This window comes from Vigna umbellata, chromosome 2 (genome assembly GCF_029865625.1).
Source record: "Vigna umbellata cultivar VRB3 chromosome 2, Vumbellata_1.0, whole genome shotgun sequence".
NCBI classification, from domain to species: domain Eukaryota; kingdom Viridiplantae; phylum Streptophyta; class Magnoliopsida; order Fabales; family Fabaceae; genus Vigna; species Vigna umbellata.
This window is the reverse complement of record NC_142166.1, coordinates 41,004,069-41,019,313: the sequence shown is the minus strand read 5'-3', so window position 1 is coordinate 41,019,313 and position 15,245 is coordinate 41,004,069. Positions and strand designations below refer to the sequence as shown.

Here is a 15,245-nt window from a genome sequence, read left to right as displayed (position 1 = left end):
CGTATTTTTATGTGAAAACAGATATTTGTATCATATTTCACTCCACAATAATAGTTCTTTTCGGTAAATCCCATGAAAAATATTCCGCCCTTTCCTATTTTTCTTCCAAATATAATATTTTATTATATTTCTCCTTGATGTCAGTTATAGAAGATTAATTTTTCTTTCTTGCTCGAATAGGTGCTCCTTTATATAAAAAAAATTATATTTCAACGAACTAGGTGAAAATGCATTATTAGCATTTTTTACATATAACATAAGAGGTTGGAGTCATTTGTCACATTAAGTTACGTTTAAAAATCAAATTAAATTCTAGGACATTTGTGATTTAATTGTTATTATAATTTTAACTATATAAAGATTAAAGTGATTAAATTATATGTTAATAATTAAAAATGAAAATGAAAACTATATAATTAATGATTCAGAATATAATTTTATACTATAACTGATTGGTATATATATTTCAAAAATCATAGTCTAAATACTAATTTGGATCAGCTTTATGCAAGTTCAACTATCTAACGATAACCACACGTTAACTATAAATTTGCAAACAAAAGATCGAGATCGAGATCAAGAATTTTTGTAATGTTGTACTTGGAATAAGAGGCTTGAAAAGATTCACTCGAACTCTAAACCAAAAATCAAATTACGACAGAAAAATGTTTAAACCATAAATCAAATTACGCCAGTAACATATAACAGAAAGCTTTTCTTTTTTTTTATTGCTGAATGATCTATTTGGATACTAAGAAAACTTCACGTTCACAGTATCTAAGTCTAAAACCTAACAATTATGTAGCTAAATTTCGGTCCACCCTTTTGCATGTACGGTGATGAAGGAAGCAGGATCTTTGAGCTTTGCACGAAACGCTGGCTCTGAAAAAGGGCTTACAAAAGCTCAACAACAAGGGCAGATGCACCACCTCCTCCGTTGCAAATGCCACCGACTCCGTACTTCCCATTCTTCTGCTTCAATACCTGCAGTATATAACTTTTCGATTAACTGAATCCAAAAACAACATTCAATATTATGGAAAGACCGAACATGCTACTCTATATTGTAAAATAACAAAGTTTTGAACAGAGCATATACCCCCAAAAGCGTCACCAGAATGCGAGCACCACTGCAACCGAGAGGATGACCCAGTGCAACAGCTCCACCATGTACATTTACTTTTTCCTGCAAAATAATAGTTACTTGAGTGAAAGGAATAAATGGCAGGGTACAGCCATTAATGATCGCGGTTAAGTTAAATTATGGATTATAGAAAAACATCTAACATGTTCAGCACTATGCAAAGATGGGTTTGAAGCCTACGACAGCATACATTCTTTAAGATAATTAGAGATACGGCCACCACAATAATGTTAAATTATGGGTTGTAGACAAATTGTAGCATGCTCTGCACTATGCAAAGAGGGATTCGGGACCTACAACAGCATCCACTCTTCAAGACAGTCAACAGAAAACACTATAAGATTACAACTTTCACTCGATGACACAGAGAAGAACTTACCGAATTTAGTCCAAGAAGTTTTTGGTTTGCAAGAGCCACAACCTATGGACAATAATATGAACAGTTAAAATCTATAGCATCATGAATTGAAAAAGTACTACAATTCAGCAGTAATTCCTACCGCAAAAGCTTCATTAATTTCATAAAAGTCAATTTGTGAAGCCTCCAACCCTGCATTGGAAATGGCTTTGGGAATGGCAAGGGATGGAGCCGTCGTAAATAACTCTGGTTCCTGCACAACCCAAACTTATGAGTATGAAATTATACTAATAATATAACAAATGCTAGAAATAGTGTGAATACCGGAATCGTTTTCTCTATTTCTTATTTCTTATGGTCTGAAGATGTAGTTCATATTTAAAATATATTTCATGTACCTGAGCAGCGTCAGCAAATCCAGTGATTTTTGCAATAACTTGAAGCCCAAGCTTCAGTGCTTTCTCTCCACTCACCAAAACTAATGCAGCAGCACCATCACTGTTGGAAAGAGCATTTTCATTTTTATTAAAATATTAAACTAATGATGGGTGCTAATTATCATTTGAGAATTTAAATTAATGATAAATGAATACACAAAGAAACATATAAAATATTAAATATGTCTGAATACAACTCTAACTGAATCACTTGTGGCTCAAAGATAATATAGGCAAAAAAACTTGTCTTCCTGACGACATTCTTTGCTATCTATTCTAACAGGAGAACGAGACAGATTTACAAGCATTGTTCATCCCCATACTACCCCTTGGTCCAACACACATAAGAGATTTATATAGTGGAAAGTCCATTTTTTATAAGAATAAGATAAGCAAATTTTAACCATACAACAATATATGGATGGACCATACAACCATATGGATGGTCAGTATTAAAAGTTTTTAAGTTCACATAACAAATTAAAAAAGTCATTTGACAGTTTAAAACTACTCACATGACTAGGGGGACTTTTAAATTTTTATCATTCATAATAACATCAAATGGTGAGTAAGTAGCATCCAAATCGTTAAACATTAAAAAAATGAGCAAATTTTGATAACATATTAACCTTATGCTAGAAGCATTGCCAGCAGTAACAGAACCTCCCGTCTCCTTGAAACTTGGACGAAGTTTGCGTAACTTGGCAGCATCAAACTGGCATAGAAAAAGGAAAATATAACAATATATTAACTTGTATTCGACAGCCAGTATAAACAAATCTATTGACTATAAACTTACTAAATTTTTGGAGCTAGAAGCTGTATAAAAGTTTTGTTTATGAGAAGAAAAAAAAAACTTTAAATTCCAATCCCAGCTCCTGATTAATTGTTTACCTTAATAGACCTGGACATATTCACAATATTATCCAATATTCATATAACTCATGCTTAGAAAACCTATGGCGTTCAAACATATTTCAGACTCATGAAACTAGGAATCTTATTAGATAAACAAGTGTTTTTGTAGGCTAAACTACTATTCATACAAGTATTACCATGTTTCAACTTATTTATGCGGTTACCTTTCCTATGCCTTCATCCCTATCAACAACTGTTGAAGGTTTTCCCCTTCCACCAGAGACTTCAACTGGAACAATTTCCCATTTAAAGGCACCACTATCTTGGGCAGCAATTCCACGTTCAAAACTTTGAATCGCATAGTTGTCCTAAGGGAAAAACAGAGACATCACAAAAATTTATTACAATAATCCTGCTAAAATCTTTCTAAAAAGACAATAATCCTAAATACCTGGTCATCTCTTGTAAATGCATGGTTATCTGCACATAGCTCAGCACACACTCCCATCCCAACATCCTTATAGACATCCCATAACCCATCTTTCAACATCCCATCAACAAGTGAATCATGCCCGAGGCGCGATCCTTTCCTGAAGTTTTACTACTGAATCAGTTTCTGCCACAACTAGAACAAATCTTAAAGAGAGTCAAATTAAATGCAATATTGACCTTGCTTCAGCCAGGTACTTAGGTACATTAGACATGCTTTCCATACCACCAGCCACAACAACATCATTTGTGCCTAATTGAATACTCTGGGCTGCAAGCATTGTAGCTGCAATAGCCAGAACAAATTTAATGTCCTTTTTCTATATTTTAAAAACATAAAATGATACAAATAGAATTCTCTTAATAATAAACCCACCTTTCATTCCTGATGCACAAACTTTGTTAACAGTAGTGCAGACTACTGAATTGGGTATTCCTGCTCCGAGAGCAGCTTGTCTTGCAGGAGCTTGCCCCAAATTAGCACTAAGAACATTTCCGAAAATTACTTCTTCCACAAGGGATGGATCAACATTAGCCCTTTTAAGAGCAGCTGCGTATCAATGAAAAAAACATGTAAACATGACAAGATGAAATGCAATGTAATGAGCACTGAAATATGGTTCCATAGTTACCTTCAATGGCTATAGAGCCTAGCTTAGTGGCAGATAGAGATGACAGAGTACCAAGAAATCCACCCATCGGCGTACGTGCAACACCAACAATGCAAACATCTACAGAAATCAAACATAGAAGATCAACTAACGCTTTAATTTTTATTTATTTTTCTTTCTTTATGATTGTGCCTGACGGATGAAACGAACTGTTTTACAGAGGAAACTTTACGAGGTGAAATAAAGGGAATATAAACAGCGCGATACATCAATATACTCTAATTCGAAAGTGTAAGTAGGTAATCCAAAATATTTTATGAACGACCTCGGGGTTTTATGTAATCTGAAGGAGCTGCAGCTGCTGGCGCCATTGATAGATGAAAACGGAGTCTGAAATCCAAAACATTAAATACGGAGAGATTTAGGCTTAATTAGAAAACGAAGATACATAATATTTGTGAACTGATTTCAAGTACGGAGGATACAAGAATCAACAAAACTGATTATCAAAGCACGAATCAACCTCTTAACAGTTAAACATTCGGAAATTGGAAAATACGAAAAAGCAGAGCGAGATTGTACGACTGCTCCTCGTTCGTTGTTTTCGTATGCAAGCAAATAATATGCAATGAAAGATGACGATGAGAGAAGCGAGGGGGAAATGGAGATCTAGGAGAGAATCAGGAGTAAAAAATAAACGATGAAGAAACAGATAAAAGCTGATGCATGCATCAAATGGATCTGAAGAAAATTGAGGAAAGAAAGTTTGGAATATACCTTTGATAGCTGTGTTTGTTGTTTGGTGGAAGGAGCAGTGAGAAGACGAAAGAGGAGTGAAGAGCGAATGAAAATGGGTGATGCGTGAGCTTATATATGGCGTGGTGGAAGACGCCACGAGTTACACGCGCCTTTCAATGCATACTATTGCTTAACGTGTTACTGGACAAGGCCAAGCACAACCCAATCGCTCTTATCTTCTTAACATTCTCATTCATCAACTTCAACTCTGATCCAAATGAGTGTTAGGTAGTAACCAATAATTATAATAATAATAATAATTATTATTATTATTTTTATTATTATTAACTCAAATTCATTATTAGTGTGATACATTTAAAAAACATTATTATTAGAATAATAATATGAAAAGTTATTAAGAGTGTGTTAAGGTTGATTACGTTGCGATGTTACAAACCGAGGTAATATATTGTTAATATTATGATGATTAGGGTGTGCGAAAATGCAAGATAGAAAAAATTGATTTTGATACTTTTTGTTTTGGTAAGTAATTAATTTGTAACATGAAACAAAGACATTACAATAATGGTTTATTAAAAATAATTAATTTAAGGTAATTTGGTGTTCAAGAATGATTTAAGTGGAGAGTTTGATAAATTAAAGACTGTTATTGCATATAAAATTTAAAATGCGACCCATGCGATGCACACTTGTTACTTTTTTAATTTCCGTAAAAGGACACACATGCAACCTTAGTCCACCTACCAAAATATTAAACAATTTATTTTTAAAACACATAATCTTATTCAAATTAATATATCTCAACTTAATAGAAAATATGTAAAATTTGATCAAATTTATTTATAATATAAATAAAAAACGATTTAGTTTAAAAAAGATGCATGCATGTTACATATATGTGGATAGAGGGCATGGTACAGATAGAAAGCTTCACATGTCTTCTTTCCACGGTGGAAACTTAATTTGACTATGGAAAATGATACTTGAACAATTATTTTTGACAACATTTAGACACGCGCATACGTGTCAAAATCTGAGTGGTGCAGTTGGAAAAATTAAATGAAAATGGACCACTCAGATTTTGACACGTGTGCGCGTGTCTAAATGTTGTCAAAAATGGTTGTTCAAGTGTCATTTTCCTTTGACTATAGGATAACATATTTTTTAAATGAATGACTCATTTTTTCCCCTTCCTTGTGGGTTTATACGAGGTTTAATTGAATGATTAATTTTTTATTATCTACATTGATCTTAATCAATATTTTATGGATAGTAATCGACTTGGCTTAGATGATTTCTTTTTAATTGATAATAAGTTAAGCTTTTTCAAATTAATTTTTATAAACTGATATCTAAGACTGACCACTTTAAGCAAAACTTGTTTCATCAACTCATTCAAATCATTCATCATAGATTGATTTCTTAGATAATCCTTGATAATCATCTTTATCAAACAATATAATCGTTTGATTATATAATGATCATGACCAACAATTATAGTATAATTAAGTTAATAATAATAATAACAAATCAACCTCTTAATATTAATTAATATATAATTATATCGTTATAGATCTACATAAAGATAAAATGTTCATCATAACTATTATATATAAAAATATAAAATTTGACTTATACATACACACATAATATATATTATTACATTAATTGTTAATCCATCAATCATACACTAATTATCATTAGATAATCTTTTATAGGTACCTTTAAAAATAGAATAACTAATGACCCATTAACAATTTTTTAATGATGACAAACAAATTATAATTTAGTTTCTGGTTTTGAAAATAATTAATTTTCTATTAATCCCCGGTCTCGTAATATCTTTAAAGTATTGATTAATGAATTATTGTTTTTTTCTTTATCAACTACATCATTATTACTATACTTCACTTTAAAGAAAAACATTAAATGGCTTTTTTGAATTTTTAACACAAACGCTACTCTCCGAATAAAAATTTTCATATTGTGAATATAAACACAAATAAAAAAATACTTAAAAAATGAAAAATCACGGTGATGAGCACTATTACTTATAAAAAATAGTCAATTTGGTATAGGAAGAAAGGAAAATATAAATAATGAAGTGAAAAAAAACACATAAGGTAATTAAAAATAGATAAGATGTAGAATAAAAAATATTTAATTTAAGACAGTGAGTTTGAGTACGAATAAGTAAGAATTACAATATGAAGTTGTCTATTGAAGTTAAATTTAAACTTAAAAACAATACAAATAACACTAGATTACAAAAGAAGATAAACACCTAATAAGTGTAGAAATAAAAATATAAAAAGATTGATTTAAAACGAGTAACAAATGAAATTTTGAACTAGTTTTTAATTAGATTAAGAGTGAAATTAAAATTAAGAAATATATTTAGTAGAAATAATTTGTAAAACCCTATATAATTAGCAAATATAATTCTGTGTTAAATCTGTAATCAAGGTTTATCTTAGTAAAATCCTCTTCAAATCTGTTTTTAAACTCTCTGCTGTGCACTGATATCATGCCACAACATTCTCCGAAACACGCACCACTGCACACATTCAGTGCATTAAAAACGCACCAATCTGTGCATGCACGCACACCACGTGTCGCAGGAGAAGCTTCCAAAGCAGGGTTTGGTGTGCAGGTGGCAGGCTGGGAGACGCTCGCCTGTTTTGACGTGGAATCCACCAAAATTCTGAGTTTTGAGAAACTCTCTCACTCGCACGCACACTTCGTCTTCCTCAGAAAACCAAACCTTCCATCTTCTCCAACTTCTCACTAAGAACTCTCATCTTCTCTCTACCATTTCTCACTTCTTTCAGCTCCAATCAGTTTTCTGAAACCATAGAAACGTTCACGGGCCAGTAAGCTTCGTTTTGATCCGAACCTCTTTTGATCCTGTAATGGTAAGTTCAAAACCATAAACCTAGATCTAGAATTTCTAGGAACACTGTTTCAGTTGCATGCAAAGAATAAAATCTGAGTTTCTGAGTTCTCTTTGGTTAAACCTAGTTGAGGAGCGTAAGGAAGAGCGTAGCGGGTAGAAAGCCCTAGTTGGACAGAAGCAATTTATACTGTTAAAAGTTCACTGCAATTCGGGTAAGGGAAGCTTATATGTTTAATTTGTACTCGTTTGTTGTGAAATCTGGATTGCATGTGTGAAAAATATGAAGTTGAGCTGTTATGAATGGTTACTGATATCTGATATGATTCTGGTTTGGATGGATCTGTCATGAACGAAACTGCTTGTATGAATTATATTTGATGTTGAATTTGATTTAAATGCATGTTGATTTGATTATGTATGAATGGAGTATGGTTATTTGTGGTTGGAATGATTAAAATGTCGAAATCTGTATGATGAGAATGTTTGAGGTGAATTAAATCTGGAAATGAAAGTATAAAGTTTATAAATTTGAAATCTGGAAAATTCTGTTAAGCTTGTGAAAATCTGAAATTTTAGATCATTCCCTTTGCTAAATGACGCTCGTCACTGTACGGTATTAGACCGTTCGGTTTTCATTAAAATAACTTAGATTGGAATTCTTTCATTTGGAAAGAATTCTGCTCGAGAACGAGCGTCCCCATTTTTGTGAATGAGCGTTCGGTTCAGCTCAGTATAGATAAATATTTGAAACTTTATAAATACGTGACGTTCGGCCTTAAGTCGAGCGTTCGTCCTCAATGACGTTCGGCCTTAAGTCGAGCGTTCGTCCTTAATGTCGTTCGACCTTGTGTCGAACGTTCGTTTTACAGAGCGTTCGTCATTATATTGAACGTTCGTCCCAATTGGCGCTCGGTCTTATACCGAAGCGTTCGTCCTAGATAGCGCTCGGTTTATACCAAGCGTTCGTTCTGATTTGTGCTCGGTCATTGACCCAGCGTTCGTCCAAGGAGGGTTCGGTTTTATAACTGAACGCTCGTCCTTATCATTGAATTCTGAGCGAACGTAACTGGCGTTCGTCCAAATTGTTAATTAACGTTCGTTCGTTGACTGGCAGTGTTGTTTTTCTGAAATCAAATCATATTTGGTTGTGTATCTAAATATTTTCTTACTGACTGTATCCTTTGGATTCTACCTGGAGTCTTTATACTTAAAATTTTTCTAAGTATCATCCATATCTTCTAAGATCAGTACCTTCAAAATTTTTAGTGTTGAAACGTATTAAGTGGATAAATGGTTCGTTTCTTTTGTTCAGAAACGAGGATGTAGGAGTACTGTAAATGTTAGTCCCTATTGATTGAGTGATGAACGTTCGTGAATTTAAGAGAGTGGAACACAGAATGAAAATGTGAATATGAGAAATGTTAATATGGACGAATGATATTTTGAACGAATTATTGGAAATGGATTTTAACGAGCGTTCCAAGGAGGAACGTCTCAGATATGATTGATTATTGAAGTTTTGTAAAGTATGACTGTGGGCATGCTAATGCTGGCTTGGTCCATCCTGATATTCCGTGATACTCATCTTCACGTAGAAGGGAGTACTCATGTGTGGGAATGGCAGGAGGCTCTATTCCTTAGGGGTACTTTGGATAGAGTTAACCTCGAGTGGCAGCTGTCGAGTGCAATACAGTTACCACACCACTCGGGTGCAAGGACGCCTGTAGCTACACGGTTCATACAGTCCGGACGGTCTGTCTTTTATATATATCTATATGATTGTGGATTGATAAGCTTACATGTTGTTTGAGTGGATTGAATGGTAAATGTATGTGATGATTGTATAAATTAAATATTATAAGCTTACCCTTGCATTTCCTTTGTGTTGTCTACTGTCCATGTACCTCCGTCTTGTCAAATGCAATGATCATCCGTTGTGGATGTGAGCAGATGATGGTACGTCCCTTGAGCAAGTGCTGGAAGAAGAAAATTTGGATGAAGCTAACCTGGTGGAGGTTGAAGTAAAGGCCGAGCCTTAGAGTGCTCATTAGAATAGTACTGTGCGTGTTAGTATAGTATGAACGTTCGGCCAATTATTTTGTAAGGCCGTTCGTCTTAACCATCTCTGACTGTATTTTGACGTACGTTAGTGAATTTATCTAAGAACGTTTACTCTTGGTTTCATTCGTATGCGTTATACGCGTTCCCTATACTGATGCCGTTCGGCTTTTGATTCTGGATTAATACAAAGACTGTTTATGATTACTGATAACTGTAATTAATTCTGATTTATGGTAATTACTGTAATTTGGGATGTTACATTAGTGGTATCAGAGCAGTTTTGTTCTTTTAAGGAACACTGTAGGTTATGAGTGCACTACGTTTTTGCTGTGTGCTTATTATGTGTTAATGAGTTATTGTTTTAACTCTCGAACTTTACTAACGCTCGTTTTTCTCTGATCCAGAGAACTAATGGCGCCTAGACTTCCTCCTCCTCCCCAACCGAATGAGTCCGATACGTCCAGCAACACTAGGTTGTTGGAAACCGTAGTTGAACGACTGCATCAACAGAACACCACGTTGCTGGAGCAAAACGCTACCCTGATGCAGCAAAACCAAGCTGCTATGCAAGGCCTTGGAGGCCTCGCGTGTCAATTCTGAAAACACGCAAAGGCAATTGATGGAGATCTTGGCTGCCACTAGAGGTGCGCCTGGAGCTTCTTCTTCTAACGCTGCCCCACCTGCTGCAGAATGGAGTTTGGAGAGCTTTCTTCAACATCATCCTTCCAAGTTTAATGGAAAATGCCTTCCTGATGAGGCAGATCATTGGCTGCGGGACATTGAGAAGATTTATAATGCAAAGAGGTGCCCCCGACGACAACAGATTGGCGTTTACTGAGTACTTGTTGACTGGTGAGGCCAGCCACTGGTGGACGAGTGTGAAGGCTATCCTGACCGACACTCATGCTCCTATCACATGGGAGGTTTTCAGAAACAAATTTTATGAAGAGTATTTCCCAGACAGCGTTCGCTATGCTAAGGAAGTAGAGTTTCTTCAGTTGGTGCAAGGGGGAAAATCTGTATCAGAGTACACCAATGCTTTCAAACAGTTGTTGAGGTTTAATACTATGGCCACTAGTGAAGAGTGGCAGTGTAGGAAATTTGAGAATGGATTAAGGAGCGACTTGAAGGTGTTGATATCAAGTTTATGCATTCGGTCATTTCCTGCCATGGTGGAAAGAGCCAAAGTACTGGAGAAGAATATGGCAGAAGTGGAACGACAAAAGAAGCAGCCACAGGTGACTAGAGGACCGATTGTATCCAGGGGTACTGCCAACATGAGAAGTACTCCTTACGCTCGTCCAAGTCAGTCAAATGCAAGTGGATCACGAGCGTTGATCACTGCCGGGCAGCCAGGAAACGTTACTTGTTTCCAGTGTGGAGGACCACACTATCGTTCGTCTTGCCCTCAACTCATGGGAGGAAAATTCTGCACTCGATGTAGAAGAAGTGGGCACTTGGAGAGTGAGTGCAACATGGGTGGACGAGCTGTGTTGAGGCCACCGAATGCTGGCAGAAATCAGGCTAGAGGAGGACGAGCCCAAGCAGCTGGACGCGTGTATGCGATTACTGGTGCAGAGGCAGCCAATTCAGGTACACTCGTCATCAGCACCTGCCTTGTGTTTGTATCTCTTGTTGCGTGTTGTTTGATTCGGGAGCAACGCATTCCTTCATCTCGAAGGCGTGCGTTTGCAAACTGGGATTAGAAGTGAGGGAAATGTCTTTTGATCTAGTGGTGTCAACACCAGCAGCGGGAGAGGTTAGGACGTCCACTATGTGCGTCCGGTGTCCTATTGAAGTAGAAGGGCGTAAGTACAAGGTTAACCTCATCTGCCTACCTCTACAAGGTTTGGAGGTGATTCTAGGAATGGATTGGTTGGCTACCAATCACATTCTCATAGATTGTGGGAAGAAAGAGTTGGTGTTTCCGGATGAAGAGAGTGAAGAGTTGAATGTAACGCTCGGCCAGTTAAAGGAGGATATAGTGGAAGGTGCGAGCTGCTTCTTGATCTTGACGCATGAAGATCAAGAGCTTGGAGAATTGAGGCGTGAACGAACGTCCGTCATGGGCAGTAAAGAACGAACGTTCATTATGGAGGAGTTTTCAGACGTTTTTCCAGAAGAAATTCCAGGGTTGCCTCCTGTGCGTGAGGTGGAATTCACCATAGACCTGGTGACCACGGCAGCCCCTATATCTGTTCAACCTTACCGAATGGCGCCTGCAGAATTGGTTGAACTTAAGAAGCAGATTGAAGAGCTCTTGGACAAACAATTTATCAGACCGAGCGTGTCACCATGGGGAGCGCCTGTGCTCTTGGTGAAAAAGAAGGATGGTAGCTCTCGTTTGTGCATAGATTACAGACAATTGAACAAGCTGACCATCAAAAAAAGTACCCCTTGCCAAGGATAGACGACCTGCTGGATCAATTGCATGGGGCCACTGTGTTCTCGAAAATTGACTTGCGGTCTGGATATCATCAGATTAGAGTGAAGGAGGATGACATTCAGAAGACTGCTTTTAGGTCTCGTTATGGACACTACGAGTATGTAGTGATGCCGTTCGGTGTGACGAATGCTCCAGCCATCTTCATGGATTACATGAACCGCGTTTTAGACCTTACTTGGACAAGTTTGTGGTCGTTTTTATAGATGATATACTCATCTACTCTAAGACCAATGACGAACATGAAGAACACTTGAGGGCAGTGCTGAGCATATTGAGGGAGAAGGAGTTGTATGCTAAACTGTCCAAGTGTGAATTCTGGATGGAGGAGGTGCAGTTTCTTGGACATATTGTGTCCGCTGGAGGGATCTCGGTAGATCCAGCAAAGGTACGTGCAGTTATGGAATGGGAACGTCCGCGTTCAGTCACGGAGGTGAGAAGCTTCGTTGGTCTTGCGGGCTACTATAGGCGTTTCATTGAAGGGTTTTCCAAGATAGTAGCACCGCTGACACAGCTTACAAGGAAGGACCAGCCTTTTGTTTGGACTGACTTGTGTGAGGAACGTTTCCAGGAGTTGAAAGTGAAGTTAACGAGCGCTCCTGTACTGGTCATTCCGGACACGTCCAAGCCCTTTGAAGTTTACTGTGATGCATCTCATCAAGGGTTGGGCTGTGTGCTCATGCAGGAGAAGCGGGCAGTAGCGTACGCATCTCGCCAATTGAAAATTCATGAGAGGAACTACCCCACACACGACCTGGAACTGGCAGCGGTTGTGTTCGCATTGAAGATTTGGAGGCATTATCTATACGGATCCACATTTCAAGTCTTCAGTGACCACAAGAGCCTCAAGTATTTATTTGATCAAAAGGAATTGAACATGAGGCAGAGGCGTTGGTTGGAATTTCTGAAAGACTATGAGTTTGAACTGTTGTATCATCCTGGGAAGGCCAATGTGGTGGCGGACGCACTAAGCAGGAAGGCAGTGCATGTCTCGGTTATGATGGTGAAAGAGTTAAGCTTAGTGGAGAGCTTTAGGGATTTAAGGTTGCAGTTTGAGTTAGAACCGAACAGCATCAAGTGCTGCAACCTTAGAATATCAAGTAATGTGTTTGATCGAATCTGGAAGAAGCAGCGTGAGGATGAAGAGTTGGTAAAGATCTTTAGCGCGCTCGGTTCAGATAAAGCTAAGGAATTCAATGCTGGGACGGACGGTATGCTACGTTACCTTGGCAGAACGTGCATTCCTAATGATGGAGAGCTGAAGCGGATTATTTTAGAAGAGGCACATCATAGTCGTCTTAGCATACATCCCGGTATGACTAAGATGTACCAAGATCTTAGGCGTTCGTTCTGGTGGCCTGGAATGAAGAGTGATGTAGCACGGTTTGTAGCGTCTTGCTTAACTTGCCAGCGTGCTAAGGCCGAACACCAACGACCAGGAGGGTTGCTTCAACAGTTGGAAATTCCAGAATGGAAGTGGGACAGCATTTCCATGGACTTCGTGACTCATCTACCACGAACGGTTAGGAATCATGACTCAATATGGGTGATCGTGGATAGATTGACGAAGAGCGCACACTTCTTGGCCGTGAATCTGAAGATGTCCATGACAAGTTTGGCCAAGTTGTATATTAATGAGATTGTTCGTCTGCATGGAGTACCTTCAAGCATAGTTTCTGACCGAGACACGAGATTTACATCTCGTTTTTGGCAATCCTTACAAGGAGAATTGGGAAGCAAGCTGCAGATGAGTTCAGCATACCATCCACAAACGGACGGCCAGTCCGAACGTACTATCCAGACGCTAGAAGACCTACTGAGGACGTGCGTCCTAGATCACTTAGGCGCATGGGATGAGGTACTGCCTCTTGTGGAATTCACGTATAACAACAGTTTTCAAGCTAGCATTGGAATGGCGCCGTTTGAAGCTCTCTATGGGAGGAAGTGCAGAACGCCACTTTGCTGGTTTCAAGAGGGAGAGAACGTGCTAACTGGACCTGAACTCATCCAGCAAACAACCGAAAAAGTTAAATTGATCCAAGATAGATTAAAGACGTCCTTGAGCAGGCAGAAATCCTATGCGGATAGAAGAAGGAGACCATTGGAGTTTGCTGCAGGAGACCACGTATTTTTGAGACTGAATCCGATCACTGGAGTAGGCAGAGTTGTTCGTCCAAAGAAGTTGTCTCCCAAGTTCATAGGGCCGTATCAAATATTGAAGAAGATTGGACCCGTAGCCTATGAACTCGCATTGCCTCCTCAGCTATCAAATCTGCATCCAGTCTTCCATGTGTCACAGCTTAGGAGATATATAGCTAATCCTTCTCATGTCTTAGAACTGGAAGACATTCAACTGCGTCCAGACCGAACGTTGGAGCTACAACCAGTCCGCATTGAAGATGAACGCACCAAGCTACATAAAGGAAAAGATATTCATTTGGTGAAGATAGTGTGGGACGCTAAGACTGGAGATTCAACGTGGGAAGTGGAGAGTGCAATGAAGGATTTGTATCCGCACTTATTTGCTTGTAATTTCTGAATTTTCGAGGACGAAAATTTTTGTAGTTAGGGAGAATGTAAAACCCTATATAATTAGCAAATATAATTCTGTGTTAAATCTGTAATCAAGGTTTATCTTAGTAAAATCCTCTTCAAATCTGTTTTTAAACTCTCTGCTGTGCACTGATATCATGCCACAACATTCTCCGAAACACGCACCACTGCACACATTCAGTGCATTAAAAACGCACCAATCTGTGCATGCACGCACACCACGTGTCGCAGGAGAAGCTTCCAAAGCAGGGTTTGGTGTGCAGGTGGCAGGCTGGGAGACGCTCGCCTGTTTTGACGTGGAATCCACCAAAATTCTGAGTTTTGAGAAACTCTCTCACTCGCACGCACACTTCGTCTTCCTCAGAAAACCAAACCTTCCATCTTCTCCAACTTCTCACTAAGAACTCTCATCTTCTCTCTACCATTTCTCACTTCTTTCAGCTCCAATCAGTTTTCTGAAACCATAGAAACGTTCACGGGCCAGTAAGCTTCGTTTTGATCCGAACCTCTTTTGATCCTGTAACTGGTAAGTTCCAAACCATAACCTAGATCTAGAATTTCTAGGAACACTGTTTCAGTTGCATGCAAAGAATAAAATCTGAGTTTCTGAGTTCTCTTTGGTTAAACCTAGTTGAG

At 38.0% G+C, this 15,245-nt stretch overlaps 1 protein-coding gene across 1 annotated transcript; it reads right to left on the bottom strand.

Annotated features, from left to right (window-relative positions):
* Nucleotides 1–623: 623 nt before the first annotated feature.
* On the bottom strand, nucleotides 624–4,833 carry LOC124835196 (acetyl-CoA acetyltransferase 2-like). Its single transcript, XM_088106833.1, has 13 exons — nucleotides 4,675–4,833; nucleotides 4,223–4,287; nucleotides 3,919–4,017; nucleotides 3,663–3,836; nucleotides 3,467–3,572; nucleotides 3,249–3,387; nucleotides 3,022–3,165; nucleotides 2,569–2,654; nucleotides 1,901–2,000; nucleotides 1,645–1,755; nucleotides 1,524–1,565; nucleotides 1,100–1,186; nucleotides 624–984 (listed from the first exon to the last, which is right to left on the bottom strand). Exons 2-13 carry the CDS (start codon nucleotides 4,266–4,268, stop codon nucleotides 895–897), a joined length of 1,224 nt encoding a protein of 407 aa, XP_087962959.1. The 5' UTR covers nucleotides 4,269–4,287; nucleotides 4,675–4,833; the 3' UTR covers nucleotides 624–894.
* Nucleotides 4,834–15,245: the final 10,412 nt, after the last annotated feature.

What these genes read in the sequence shown, in the direction of transcription:
- LOC124835196 (XM_088106833.1), bottom strand. Translation starts at nt 4,268, where the DNA reads ATGGCGCCAGCAGCTGCAGCTCCTTCAGATTACATAAAACCCCGAG. An exon ending in TTGTGCATCAGGAATGAAAG is followed by an intron (nt 3,573 to 3,662) that starts GTGGGTTTATTA and finishes TGGCTATTGCAG; the next exon opens with CTACAATGCTTGCAGCCCAG. An exon ending in GGGATGAAGGCATAGGAAAG is followed by an intron (nt 2,655 to 3,021) that starts GTAACCGCATAA and finishes TTTCTATGCCAG; the next exon opens with TTTGATGCTGCCAAGTTACG.